Raw genomic sequence first — 15,589 nt, 5'->3', positions numbered from 1 at the left:
ACAGCGGAAGGACAGGATCGTCCCTCGGCACCTACAGTTGGCTGTCAGCAGCGATGAGGAGCTCAGCAGCTGCTGGGAGGAGTGGCCATCGCACTGGGAGGAGTTTTGCCCGGCATTTGGGCGGTCCTACAGTCCAGGGGAACCGAGAGGCCAGCCGAGTCTGGGTGGACGGATCAGACGGCATCTGTAACCAGTTTCTTAGGATCCACTGTGGGATGGACCTTTACAGGAGATCCTTCCTGTCTACAGCCATCAGTATCTATAACATCTCTTAATGAAATGAGGATAATGAGTTACAACAACAAATAATTTCCCTCTGGGATTAATAAAGTATTTTTGAATTGAATTGAATTAAGTAATGATTTTGAAACGTTTAATTTGAACATAATTTTCCAGTGATAAACACGATGCTAATCATCCATCCATTATCTTTTACCCACTTCTTTCATTTTGGGTCACCGGTGTCCATGTCCAGCAATCACTGTGCGAGGGGCGGAGGACACCCTGGACAGGTCTCCTGTCCATCACAGGGACACATGGAGACAAACGAGACAAACAACCATTCACTCTCTCACTCACACCTAGAGACAATTTAGAGTTACCAATCAGTCTAACATGCATGTTTTTGGTTCGCCAGCAGGAAACTGGAGTACCCGGAGAAAACTCACGCATGCACGGAGAGAACATGCAAACTCCACCCAGAAAGGCCCCTGGACCGGGATTTGAACCGGGGACCTGCTTGTTGTGAAGCAGCAGCTCTACCAGTTGCACCACCGTGCTGCCGATTCTAATCATGATTTAGATTTTTTTAATTTAACTTGGCATCTATGCTAATTTTTGGTCAGCAGGTGGGAATTGTGTTTTTATGGACTCTTTCATAGGCATTAAAATATATAAATTTTATTTGAGTAAAATAAAATATATACATTTTATTGGGGTAAAATAAAATATATACATTTTATTTGAGTAAAATAAAATATATATAAATTTTATTGGGGTAAAATAAGAGAGACATTTCAGTTTCAGGATAATCAACACGGATCATTTTATATTTGAATCCCATTTCACTGAATACTTAACAAAACAAACTGTGACTCGCTTAAAGACTCACCTCTAACAAATACTTTTATTAATACAGCTAAATAACAGTTATATAATATTCTTCTTCTTTCAGCTGCTCCCTTCTTCAGGGGTCACCACAGAGAACTAACTCGCACGAAGACTTGGCAATTTGACGCCGGATGTTCTTCCTGACACAACCACAGACACTGAGCTACCACACCCTCTGAGTGGAGCAGAGAGCTGCTATCAAGGACGGGAGCAGATGGTGGGGGTGAAGAGCCTTGCTCAAGGGCTCAGAGTGGGGTAAATGAGGGTGGAGGCAGGTGTAAGTGTTTCACCTTTCTCACCCACATTTAGATGTTGTCGGCCCGGGGAGTTGAACTGGCAACCTTCTGATCACAGGCCCACCTTCTCTCTGCTCCACCACTCCCCCATATAAATGATGTGGTGATAATACCGATACATAAAAAGCGAGACAACATGGGGAAATGTTTTCACTTGCATGGTTCCACACTGCGTTTTAAAAGATGTGATTTCGTACAAACGTGCACAACGGTTCAAAACGTGCACAACATTCACCTCAAGAGCCAGAGCAGAGTAAAGGAAGAAACTGACGCTCTGCTGTTTCCTTCATTGTGATGTAACTGCAGCCTGAACACTGACGTTGGCTGGTTTCACCATGAGGTGAGCCTGAAGCACGTTGTTTGGGTCTCACCGGGATTAACTGGTTGGGAATACTTCTTTCAAACCAGCGTTAAAAATATAAGATTTTATTCAAACGTGCCGTGTCTGTTAGCCTAACTGAGGCATTGAGTTTTTATAGTGTCCACGATATAAATTAATTATTAATTCACTACTTTCTGTTTATTACCGTGTTGTATTATTCAGTTGAGCAGCAGATTATTTTATTCTTTTCAACATGTGTTTCCTTTTAAGCACTTTTTTAATTCAACCTCTATTTCTGCAGGTTAGTCTCACTGAGCCTCGAGGACTCTTTTACAAGAGAGACCTGTTTTAAACTAAGAACACAGACGAGGCACAGACAACAGTAGACAAACATATAAAAAGCATACAAAATGATCATTAAATAGAAGAAATAACATTTAAAAAATGAAACAAAAACAGCTACATTGTAAAGTGATGGAAAATACTAAAAATAGGAAAGTGTCTGCAAAAACTTGTGCCATTTTATTCAATTAATATAATTATTCCACCGCTAAGGCCCAACAGTACACGACTGAGACGAACGTTATCTAGATTGAGATTAATTTGTTCACTTTTGTTATTTCGACTGCTCCCTTCTTAAGGGACTGCCTGATAGCGAGCGAACTCACAGGAAAATGTGGCCATTTTTATTCTTTTTTTACATCAGACACTCTTCCTAACGCAACCAACGAGCATGTGAGCTGCGAATGACAGCTCTTCATAAACAGACCAAATAATCATACAACAGATTTTATTCTATTTATTATTAAAAAAAACCCATAAACTGTCAGTCATACCTGGGCAGATTAAATTATAGGATGCTGCTACAAGATTACGGTTACTGCCAAATTAGTTTTTTGAGCAAATTCTCTTCTTTTCTATATACATGTACCGTATTTTCCAGATTATACATCGCTCCGGAGTATAGGTCGCATCAGTCAAAAAATGCCTCATGAAGTGGGAAAAAATATATATATTAAATTCGGAGTTAAGTCACATTTATTTAGAAGTGTATTTCACAAAGTGCAAGAAGAGACATTTAATCTGAAATAACAATAACACAGAACATACCTGGGGTCCTGAACAGACTTAATTAACATAACGAGCCAACGAGTCTGACAAGCAAGTTACTGGTAAATCCACCAATCTCGTTTCACATCACTGAAAAGATGGTGAGGTTAGTTGGTGTGAGGTGTGATATGTCAATCTGCATATGTATGTGTATCTTATCTCAGCTTTATAACCTGAACCCCACACACTCTGCTCTTTGAATTGAGAAAGTTTCTCATATGTGAAGCGAAACGTCTTCTGTTACAAATAAAGTCCAGGTGTTTTTGTCTTGAACATTTTTGAATTTACCATGTCCTAGATGACTGGGAATCTTTACCAGTGAACATATAGTTGTCAAAAGTCTAGAGGGCCCTCTCGCAGCTGGAAGTGGTAATGTTTATTCTTTGGTTCATGTCAGCATGAATGAACATTTAACACGTCAGTCAAAAATTGCGCCACAAATAGGGAAAAAATCCTATATAAGTTGCTTCGGACTATACGTCACAGGACTGGCCAAACTATGAAAAAAGTGTGACTATAGTCGGGCAAATATGGTGCTTTTAAATGTACACATTCTTTGAAGGGTTGTTAAATATACTTTATTTAAATTGGGATATTTTTCTAAATTTTGTGAAATGAAAAATGCCTTTTTGGACAAAGTTTTAAAAAATGGTGTATTTCTGCCATCAGCTGCTCTGATTTCTAAACTTCACTATCAGTTATAGAAAAACACATATTGGTTGACTTTGAATCCTTATTTAGCATTTGTTCTTAGCTCAAATTGTTTAATCAGGAGGGGGCATCAGTGCATGAAGACATTTTATCTGGCGTTCAGTACTTAAAATACGACTCTATAACCATCTAGTCCTTAAAATGTTAAGGCCTTTGTGGGTGTGTGCTTGTAAGGGCGGTGCCACTGTATCGTTTTGTTCTACCTCAGGCCACGTCTTTTTAACACAAATTTAGGTGAAAAAACTTAACCGTATGAGCAGAGAGGGTCCTTTATAATCAGGTGGATTTCGTGGCACAGAAATAACAAGACTGAAGCCAACACATGAAAAGTCTGCGTCGTGTTCCAGTAAATACATTTTGGAATAATACTGGAGTGCAAAAAGCGCACGTCATGTCTGTTTCTTTTCACAATTTTGCTCAAACCCATAGCTGCAGCCGCTTCACAGTTAACAAATATGAAGACTCCGGCTGACAGTTTGTGACGCTTCCTCTCTGCCTGCGTCTTTGTGAATGTGCACTGGTGTGCATGCAATCATCTGCTCTGCTCCTTCTCTGCCAGCCTCGCATGTCAACAAAGGAAAAGACAAGGTGTGTGTGTAGGCAGCAATGGAGCTACAAGCGTTAGCAGCTCCGCTAGCTACAAAAACGGAATGTGCAGGAGGCTGCAAACAGGTATTATGTGTAAGTTATTCCACACACAGAAATAGACTCCAATGAGACACAACAAACACCCATCAGAACAGATTACACCTCATGACTTAACGCACAAGCACTAAAACAGACTGAATAACACTAAGGTCACATTAAACTGCTACACGCTCGCACAGGTTTGTATTAGAGCCCGACCGATATGGAAATTTTGGCTATCACCGATACCGATAATGGGAGATGTAGGCAACCGCTAATAACCAAAATAATGGCTGAAAAATGTTGTGCTTTGTCAACCCCCAAGAATCTAAGAAAACAGGGAGTGGAGCGGGGCTTGTTCATTTAGCACAGCTGTTAGCATCCATGAAGCTAAGGTAATCTGATCCACTCTATACATAATCCTTTGCTAGGCTATCTAAACATTAGCTTGCTAACTAGAGAAGCACGTAGCTAATGACAAGCGAGTTGGAAGATTGGAGGATTTATTATTGTTGCTTTGTTTTACAGATCAGTTAAAATAAACTTACCATGCTCTGTTCAGCAAAATACCCTATACAGTATTGCTCCCTGCTTCATCAGTGCTGAATGTGAAAGTGAAACTTAAGTGAATGGTCATGACTTGAAAGTAGTCTTCATGCGCCCTCTGCTGGATATGTTCTGCAAGTACAGCTGGTTTCAGCATTTTAGGGGTGAAAATTAAGTGTTTATATCGGCCGTTAATAGGACCAGTTATTGCCGATACCGATATAGGTCCCCAAACGCCTGTATCGGCCACAATTATCAGCCTTACTGATAGTTCGGGCTCTAGTTTGTATTAACTTTTATTCTTTTGTGTAGCCTAACCCCTATAACCACTGCATTAAAAAACCCCACTGTAAAAGAAATCTGGTCATCAACCAAAAAAACACTGCATGTGGTAAAATAAAAATATACACCTCAGATAATTATTTTCAGCTTTGATCAGTGTTGCTTCACATAGCTCCTACCTTGTATGTTTGAATATTCATATTTTTCTAAGACATTATAATATAACATATTATTTCTTCCATGCTCAGAAGAAAGGTTGTAACACAAAGACTGAGTGCGGGGGAGCAGGAGGGACCTAAAGCACCAAATGCTAGTGCACAGACTCTGGTTCCAAAAATACCACATGGCAGCTCCTACATCTTGTTGATTCTGTTCTCAATAATGGCAGAAGGCAGGGTGTTGCATGTCTTTTTGCTTTTCTTTTATGGTTTCTTTTATGGTTTATGATTAAGACCGGGATTTTTGGTCTTCGTAAGGACTGCTGGTCCTGACAAGATTGGCAGTTATACCAGAAATGGTCCCAAAAGATGAGACAAACTACTATATACACAGAGAGACAAACACAGGTTCAATGACCTCGTACTTTGCCGTGTGCACAAGATGAGTGACGGTAAACTGATGATGGCTCTCCAAATGGTGCCAGATGTTTGTGTGTGTGTTCAGTGTGTGTTGGTGTGTGTCTGTGAAGCAGGTGAATGTAAGCAAGCTGTGGGTCTGGCATGAGTTGGAGTAAATGAGTTGCAGCAAAGCAGAACCTCTGCCAGAACCATTACACATACACATCAAACCCATCCTTACCTTCTTCTTTACACACACACAAAGAGAGACGCACAGCAGTCCGGTGCGCTCTGCGTTTAAAGCTGGATAACAAACAGGTGTTAACGTCAGCCTTTCCTGCAGTTTGTCTGAACCTCTCAGCTCTGCTCTGTGATCACTGCCTTGCTGTTTCTATCTTTATTTCACTCTACATGCCCACAAACTTAATGTGATGTGACATGCTAAACAATTATTTTGTACTGAACAACTTTGTGGAAGCAATAGCCATTAGAAGAGAACATTTCGTGATTTATAAAGGTAGGATTTCACTGTAAAATGATAGAACCTTAAAAGAAAGTAAGCTGAGCAGCACCTTCAGATGGGCTGCATGGTCCCTCAAACTGCCCAGTGGTGTAAGTGATAAAAACCCAAAAGTGTGAAACCATAAAAATCACTTGCCAGCCAACGATGATACAATAATCATGAGTGATTCTGAGTGATGATTGAAAAGCAACCTCGTCTTATTGTAAGAACACTGAATGCTGAAGGAGTGACGGCATCAAGCTGAAAAAATACCTGATCTCACAATTAACCCAGCTTTGGTAAAATTAAAACAGTAAAACATGAATCCATAACTAGGCCTGTCACAATAACAAATTTTGATGGGCGATTGTCTCAGAAATTATTGCAATAAATGATAATATTGTTTGAAATTTGACAATAATTAGAAATTACTGTCAAATTTAAAAAGAAATGTTTGTTCATTTGTTTTGCATGTAGTACCTTTTTTGACCACGGGATGGCAGTATAAGACTATTTGAATCAAAGGATGAATAGTGAGGGAGCAGCAGCGTGTCTCTTTAAGAAAAATGGGAGGGAGGCCCCTTGACGTGACATGGGCTGTCTCTCTTCAGTTCTCAAAACGGCGGACACTCGATGTGATTTGAGCTCTTTAGCATAACATTAGTCACACAGAGCTTTTAATTAAAAAAAATCGTTAAACAAGTTCTCAGCTTCTTTTTGAAGAGAAAAACTTTTTAGACGAAGGCACGGGTTTCAACCGTGAATTTTGGACCTTCGACAAGACAGAGTTTTTTTCCCGAGGTCGGCCTGTTATTTTAGCTCGTAGCTTAGCTTTTCAGTTTAGCGTCTCAGCTTAGCTGCTTTTAGCGATCGAAAAACGTGGTTTTAGATGATTAAAATGGATTTTAAAGAAAAGAGAAAGGGAGGGGTCAGTGAAGAGCACCGGAGTTGAGCGTTTGTCATCCAGTGTCTTCAGTAGAAAGAGAGAGACACGAAGAAACTATAAAGTCGATAAATGAAAATGAGGTCAATAATTTTCATCTATCACCCAAATAAATTATTAATTGTTTATCACAACAGGCCTATCCATAAGTCATAAAAAGTGTAAACAGCAGTGAAAAAGTTGGCAATTTAGGACAAATAATTAGAGACAAAAATAAAACATGTTCTCTACAAAGTCACTGATTTCTTTCAAAATCAGGTTATTGTACACCAAGAGCCACAACAGGAGCAAAGGGATTTTCATGAACATATTCACCCCCCAGTGAAGCCATGTTGTGCTGTTTTACCTGCAGACTCATTATCAAATGATTGTTATCTGTGTGCTCTGTATGACAGACTGAATCCTCACCCTGTCACAGCTGACACTTCTGTTTATGTCCACGTTGTATATAGTGTGCTCATGAAAACAGCTGACCATGGTACCATCATGAGAAAAACAAAGCACACTCGTGGTCAACTGTAGGGTTTGACAATACATTCATCAGGACATGACAAAAACCAGAGTCTAAAGTCATTGTTGTCAGAATCATTTGTAATGTGGGGGGGACACACTGGTGGGATGGTCTGCGAGTCCTCCCAAAGAAAAATTTGAATAAAGTAGATGCCATTTCCTGCATTCTAGTGTATTTTAATGTGTTAAACATCTACATTTACCAACATATGTAAACACTTGATTTAATAACTATTATAGAGAGCACAGCACAACAAGTAGCCTGACCAACAGCTCTCCTTGTGTGAATAGAACACGCTCCGCTTCCCCCCAACGCACCCCACCACCACCCTAGTCAACAACTGCCAGCACTAACGTAGCACTAAGCTAGCAGTGCGCACTACAAATGTGCTAGCTAATATGCTACAAATGCCGCACTCCGCTTCTCTCGCGCATCCTAACCCCCACCCCCCACTCAGGTCAACAACTGTCAGCACTAATGTAGTGATAAGCTAGTGCGCAACACAGAGGTGTTCTCTTCCTCCTCCCCCTGCCCCGTCGACCGAAACCTCCGAAGAAATGAGCGCCCTGCCAAGGCAGGTGACCTGGAGGACACACTGCAGTGGTGCAGTGAGTTGTTGTAGGTAACAAGGGAAATCTGGAGTGGACTTTTAGTGATTTGAGTATTCTCCTGCTGATCAAGTGGAATGGATGGGTCCAAATGAGTATTTTTAAAATGTGAGGGGAATACGTCCCCTTCACATATAATTGTTATGAGGCCTATTAAAATTATTCTTCTCTAACCCACAGTGTACAAAAATGCAACCAATTCCATCATATGGTTATTTATTAAAGAAATATGAAGTCAAAACCCACCCCATGATTCAGCATTTGGAGAATATTTTAGCAACAACCCTCGGTAGTTTTTTAATTTTTATTTTATGTGTCTCTCACAGTGTTGTGGAGGAATTTTGGCCCACTCTTCTTTCCAACATCCTTGTTTGATTCTAGAGTCTTTTGGACAACAAAAGAGCTCATGGTCGACAAGATGACTGCAGGGGGCACGGGTCCTGTGTCCGTAGACCAAGCTCAAACCACCAGCCCCCCACCACCATGTTTTGCGGCATGAGTGCTGATATGTTGTATTTATTATGGCCAAGTATTTCTACGTCACGGTCTTCTGTCCAAAGGGCTTTGTTGTAGACGTCTTGTGGTTCATTCAACATTAAACCTGTTGTGCCACATGGTTGTTTTTTAGAAAGCAGAGTCTTCCTCCTGCAACCCATCTTTGTTACGTCTTTTTCTACGTCTCTACGATTCTACGTCTTTTCCTGAACTTAAACCTTTAACCTAGTATCTGAGTCCCGTGGAGCCTAAAATAGAGCTTTTGGGTTTCTTGCACTGCACAGTCTGACCTTGGGGTGAATTTGCTGGGATGTATACTCAGAGGAAGATTGGCAGCTGTTTAAAATGTCTTCCACTTGTGAATAATCTTTCTTCTCGTAGAACGATGGACTTCTAAAAACGGCCTTCAACTCTTGCCAGGTTGATGGGCAGCAGCATGTTTCTACTACCAGGCCATTACTCATGCATTTCCATCTTGGCGTTGTGTTAACACACACAGTTTGCTTCAGCGCAGCAAAACTGATTTCATAGAGGTGATGATACTTGCCCTATTAAATCCTATAATAAATGGTAAATGGACTGTACTTGTATATCACCTTTCTTTCTTTTCAAGACACTCAAAGCTCTTTACAACACAATCTGTGCCTCATTTACCCATTCATTCATACAGCTCTCTACTAGATCTCTACAAAGAATAATCAGTGCTTTATCACATTCATGCACTGATGGGACACACATCGGAGGCTATGAGGGTTCAGTGTCTTGCTCAGGGACACTTCAACATGTGACTAATGGCGGAATCGAACCCCCAACTCTTACATTGGAGGACGGCTGCTCTTACCACTCAGCCACAGCCGCCCAAAAATAATAAGCAGCCAGGTGGATTTATTTTTTCCCACATCTTTTCCATTTTGGCTTAATTTTTGCCTAAAAATAATGACAATGATCGAATCTCGTGTGTTTCTGGACACTTAAAGTTAGATTTTAATAATTTTAGAAGCTGCTAAAGATGTGATTCTTTTTTATAGTGAAGTCGTACAACTGGCAGAGGGTGAGAAATGTATTTCATACGACTGCATCTGACCACAAGCCGAGATGTCAGGCTCTGGGAATACCTGCACTTTTGCACAATCAGACGGCAGCCTTTAAGCCCGGGGGTGGTTTCTGCTCCACTGGTCGACTTCTAGAGCAGGTTACCCCTTAAATAAAAGCACCGATTCAAAGCTGTGTGCAGTGAGCTTGACCCTCTGCTATAGAAACCTTGTATTTACCTGATCAAAAACAGAAAAGGTCTCGAAAGCTTCCTCCATGTTTGCCATGTTAGGAAATAAACCTGTATATGTGAGGTCTTTACCGGCCCGTCGCTCGCCTGCTGCTGGAGCCCTTCCAGTGTGAGTGCACGCTCAGACGCAGCTGTGGACCGAGCAGTTTGCACAACGCGCACGGACTGGATCAGGCCATCTACAGCGTGCACGTTTACCTGAATGAAGCTACTTGTTGCACCTGTGCTTAATGAGAGCAGAAAGAAACCCCTGCAGCATCCCTGTTGATGCAGTGCATCGACTGGGGGGGGGGGGGGGTATCTGCAGCTCTCTGTTGCCTACACATGAGTGTGCAGGTGCAACTGTTGGGATTTTGCAGCGCTGCACAGCCTGCAGAAAACAAACCATCACCAGTTAGAGCCACACTTTTACAGTTCGAGTCCATGATTCCTCATCGTCCATGTGTGTCGTCTGTCTCAACCTGTTTGTCCTCCCAGTCCCTCCCTGCTGCAGTGCAATCATATCACTGGTCACGCCAGTGATATATATATTGTTATCTGTTGCACCCCCCTGTGCATACAACCCCTCCCCTCAGGCTCACACATCTTCTAGTGTAACGCCATCCTCCTCCCCAGCAGGCCTGGTAGAGAACAGAGTGTCTTACTTGCTTTCCCGGGCCTCTGCAGCAGCTTGTGCACGGTGAGCAGGTCCTCGGTCTTCACCGCCTGCAGCAGCTCCTGGTCCTTCCCCATCTCTGAGCCGCTCTACTCCCGCAGCTCCCGCAGCATCCTCCTCCCGCAGCGGCGCGTCAGCCCAGCCTCAGCCGGCGGAGGGTGCGTCTGCCGCGGCCACGAACAGCCTCCACTACCCCCCCCCCCCCCCCTCCAGGCTCGCTGGATAAACGATAACCCCCCCACCCCACCTCCTCCTAGAGCTGTATATGAGACCCCGGGGATGGAGGGATGCTCTCCGGGTTCCCCACCCCCCCGCCGCCCCTTCCTCCGACTCCCGCTTCGACGGAAAGTGGACCGTTCGAGGCTCCGGTACCAGCCCGCCCAGGTCTGATGCTCGGTCTGCCCTCACGAACCGAACCGGCCCGCGCTGCTGCTCGGAGGGTGGTGGGGGGGTGGGGGGCGGTGTCGAACGGAGCAAGAGAGCTGCGCGTGAAGGACTGTGCGTTGCGAAGGTCCGCGCGTTCTCCGGGTGGATGTATTTTTCTGCGCGTGGTGGGGAGGGGAGGGGCTGTGAGGGGATGGAGGAGGGTGGGAGGGAACACGTGCACGCGGCCGCGCGCTCCACCGCTGGCCCAGCTCGTAAATGGCTCGTGCTGAAAGTGGGGGGCGGAGCTGGAGCCCCGCCCCCTGGTTCATGTCTGTGGTTGAGCTGAGCTCTTTGTCTGAGTCCTCCAGATGTTTACCAGAACATGTAAACATACAAACACTGGTTTGAGCATTTACAAGTTTAAAAACATAAACATATATTTTATTAAAATGTATAAATAAAACTAATAATCCAGTCTCTGACTACCAGTCCTCACATGCAGGTCACATCCAAAACATTTTAAATCTACAGTTGGGAGCGGACAGCTTCAGTAAGTTCAGTAAAGGCTGTACTTTTCTTAAAATAACATGGACTGGAAATTAAATACAGGATTTTTCATTCATTCAACCTTTGTTTATATCTAATTTTTCACACAGCAACAAGCAAATACAATATTAAAATCAAAGTGTTGGCTTTCAGTTTAAGAAAGCTTGTTTCAAATAAACTCTTTGTTTAATTTACCTCTTCAAATTAAAGATGTGCCTTTTTTCTTTTTCATTCAACCTTTATTTCTACAGGTTAGTCTCATTGAGCCTCGAGGACTCATTTACAGGAGAGACCTGATTTAAACGAAGAACACAGATGACGTACAGACCACAATAGATAATCATGTAAAAAGCATATAAAATCGAAAAAGTAAATAAAATAAATTATATAAAAACGAAACAAAAACAGCTACATTATAAAGTGATGTAAAATACTAAAAACAGATGTGACATTTTTGTGAAAAGGACAAAACATCTAAAATAAGGACAATTCATGATATTCTGTGAAGATTGATAACGTCTCCAGTTGTTGTCTGTGCTGGTCTCTGCACACTCAAAAGTATTAAATTTAAAATCCATCCATCCATCCATTATCTTTACCCGCTTATTCCATTTTGGGTCACGGGGGTCGCCGGTGCCCATGTCCAGCAATCACTGTGCGAGGGGCGGGGTACACCCTGGACGGGTCGCAAGTCCATCACAGGGACACATAGAGACAAACGAGACAAACAACCATTCACTTTCTCACTCACACCTAGGGACAATTTTAGAGTTACCAATCAGCCTAACATGCATGTTTTTGGTCTGTGGGAGGAAACCGGAGCACCCGGAGAAAACCCATGCATGCACGGAGAGAACATGCAAACTCCACCCAGAAAGGCCCCTGGACCGGGGTTTGAACCAGGGACCTTCTTGTTGAGAGGCAGCAGCTCTACCAGTTGCGCCACCGTGCTGCCCCTAGATTTAAAATAGTCTAAATAAAAAACTGATCTACATGGAGACATTTTCTTAACTCTCATGATGCCAGAGGCTATGGGCTCACCACCTGTGGGAGGGGCCAAAGGGGTCGTGCAATGTGGGATGGGTGTTGGCCGAGAGTGGGGACCCTGGCGGTCTGATCCTTGGCTACAGAAGCTGACTATTGGGATATGGAATGTCACCTCTCTGGTGGGGAAGGAGCCTGAGCTGGTGTGTGAGGCTGAGAGATTCTGTCTAGAAATAGTCGGACTCACCTCAACGCATGGCTCTGGCTCTGGCTCTGGAACCAGTTTCCTTGAGAGGGGTTGGACACTATTCCACTCTGGAGTTGCCCCTGGTGAGAAGCGCCAAGAAGGAGTGGGCATACTTGTTGCCCCCCATCTTGGTGCCTGTATACGTTGGGGTTCTCCCCGGTGAATGAGAGGGTATCCTCCCTCCGCCTACGTGTGGGGGGACGAGTTCTGATCGTTGTTTGTGCTTATGCAGCAGCTCAGATTACCCACCCTTTTTGGAGTCCTTGGAGGCGGTACTGGAAAGTGCACCTCCTAGGGACTCCCTTGTTCTGCTGCAGGACTTCAACTCTCACGTGGGCAATGACATTGAGACCTGGAGGGGTGTGGTTGGGAGGAACAGCCCCCTGATCTGAACCCGAGTTGTGTTATGTTGTTGGACTTCTGTGCTAGTCACGGATTGTCCATAACAAACACCATGTTCAAGCATAAGAGTGTCCATATGTGCTCTTGGCACCAGGACGCCCTAGGCCACAGTTCGATGATCGACTTTGTTGTCGGCTCATCTGATCTGCGGCCACATGTCTTGGACACTCGGGTGAAGAGAGGAGTGGAGCTGTCCACTGATCACTACCTGGTGGTGAGTTGGCTCCGATGGTGGAGAGTATGCCGGTCAGACCTGGCAGACCCAAACGTATTGTGAGGGTCTGCTGGGAACATCTGGCAGAGTCTCCTGTGAGACAGAGCTTTAACTCCCACCTCCGGGAGAACTTCAGACATGTTCCGGGGGAGGTGGTGTACATTGAGTCTGAGTGGGCCATGTTTTGTTCCTCTGTTGTCGAGGCGGCTTACCGGAGCTGCAGCAGCAAGGTTGTCGGTGCCTGTCGCGGCAGCAACCCTTGAACTCGGTGGTGGACACCGGCAGTGAGGGATGCTGTCAGGCTGAAGAAGGAGTCCTATTGGGCCTTTTTGGCCTGTGGGACCCCAGAAGCAGTTGATGGGTACCGGCAGGCAAGAGACATGCAAATCGGGTGGTCGCTGAGGCAAAAACTCGGACATGGGAGGAGTTTGGAGAGGCCATGGAGAATGACTTCCCCACGGCTTCAAGGCAATTCTGGTCCGACATCCTGCATCTCAGGGGGGGAAAGCGGTACACTACCAACACTGTTTATAGTGGGGGTGGTGTGCTGCTGACCTCAACTTGGGATGTCGTGAGTTGGTGGGTGGAATACTTGGAAGACCTCCTCAATCCCACTGGCACGTCTTTCACTGAGGAAGCAGAGCCTGGGGACTCTGGGTCGGGCCCTCCAATCTCTGGTGCTGAGGTCACCGAGGTGGTTAAAAAGCTCCTCGGTGGCAAGGCCCCGGGAGTGGATGAGATTTGACCAGCGTTCCTTAAGGCTCTGGATGTTGTAGGGTTGTGTTGGCTTACGCGACTCTGCAATATTGCATGTACATCGAGGGAAGTTCCCCTGGATTGGCAGACCGGGGTGGTGGTCCCCCTATTCAAAAAGGGGGACCGTAGAGTGTGTTCCAACTACAGGGGAATCATGCTCTTAAACCTCCCTGGTAAGGTCTATTCGGGGGTTCTGGAGAGGAGGGTTCACCGGACAGTCGAACCTCGGATTCAGGAGGAGAAGTGTGGTTTTCGTCCTGGTCGTGGAACATTGGACCAGCTCTACACTCTCAGCAGGGTCCTGGAGGGTGCGTGGGAGTTTGCCCAACCGGTCTACATGTGCTTTGTGGACTTGGAGAAGGCGTTCGACAGCATCCCTCGGGGAACCCTGTGGGGAGTACTCTGGGAGTATGGGGTACTGGGCCCTTTGATACGCGCTGTTAGGTCCCTGTATGACCGGTGTCAGAGCCTGGTCCACATTGACGGCAGTAAGTCGGGCTCGTTCCAGGTGAGAGTTGGACTCAGCCAAGGTTGCCCTATGTCACCGATTCTGTTCATAACTGTTATGGACAGAATTTCTAGGCGCAGCCAAGGTGTTGAGGGGATCTGTTTTGGTGGCCTTAGGATTGTGTCTCTGCTTTTTGCAGATGATGTAATCCTGTTGGCTTCATCAGATCGTGATCTACAGCTTTCGCTGGAGCGGTTCGCAGCCGAATGCGATGCGGCCGGGATGAAGATCAGTTCCTCCAAATCCGAGGCCATGGTCTTGAGCCAGAAAAGGGTAGAGTGCCCTCTCTGGATCAGGGAGGAGGTCCTTCTCCAAGTGGAGGAGTTCAAGTATCTTGGGGTCTTGTTCACGAATGAAGGAAAAATGGAGCATGAGATCGATAGGCGGATAGGTGCAGGGTCTGGAGTGAAGCGGGCGTTGTACAGGTCTGTCGTGGTGAAGAGAGAGCTGAGTCAAAAGGCGAAGCTCTCAATTTACCGATCGATCTACGTTCCTACCCTCATCTATGGTCATGAGCTTTGGGTTGTGACCGAAAGAACAAGATCTTGGATACAAGCGGCCAAAATGAGTTTTCTCCGCAGGATGTCTGGGCTCTCCTTTAGAGATAGGGTGAGAAGCTTGATCATCCAGGAGGGACTCAGAGTAGAGCTGCTGCTTCTCCACGTCAAGAGGAGCCAGTTGAGGTGGCTCAGGCATCTGGTTAGGATGCCTCATGGACGCCTCCCTGGTGAGGTGTTCCGTGCATGTCCCACTGGGAGGAGACCTAGAGGAAGACCCAGGACACGCTGGAGGGACTATGTTTCTCGGCTGGCCTGGGAACGCCTCGGGATTCCCCCGGAGGACCTGGCCCAAGTGGCTGGGGGGCCTCCCTACTTAGGCTGCTACCCCTGCGACCTGACCCCGGATAAGTGGAAGAAAATGGATGGATGGATATGTATACACACACACACACACACACACAAACATAGAAAAGTCATTATTAAAATCTCTATGACTGCAAAGCATTCGT

The 15,589-nt window shown here is 45.0% G+C and overlaps 1 protein-coding gene across 1 annotated transcript in view; it reads right to left on the bottom strand.

Annotated features, from left to right (window-relative positions):
- caskin1 (CASK interacting protein 1) overlaps positions 1–10,721 on the bottom strand; it is a 259,915-nt gene extending 249,194 nt beyond the window's left edge. The window contains exon 1 of the mRNA XM_037689337.1: positions 10,547–10,721. Within this exon, the coding sequence (XP_037545265.1) occupies positions 10,547–10,634 (88 nt within the window). The 5' untranslated portion in view covers positions 10,635–10,721. The remainder of the gene's footprint in view (positions 1–10,546) is intronic.
- Between the last annotated feature and the right edge of the window lie 4,868 nt (positions 10,722–15,589).

This window comes from Nematolebias whitei, chromosome 15, assembly GCF_014905685.2.
Source record: "Nematolebias whitei isolate Nwh7 chromosome 15, NemWhi1, whole genome shotgun sequence".
Taxonomy (NCBI): Eukaryota; Metazoa; Chordata; class Actinopteri; order Cyprinodontiformes; family Rivulidae; genus Nematolebias; species Nematolebias whitei.
This window is presented reverse-complemented; position numbering and strand designations above follow the sequence as displayed.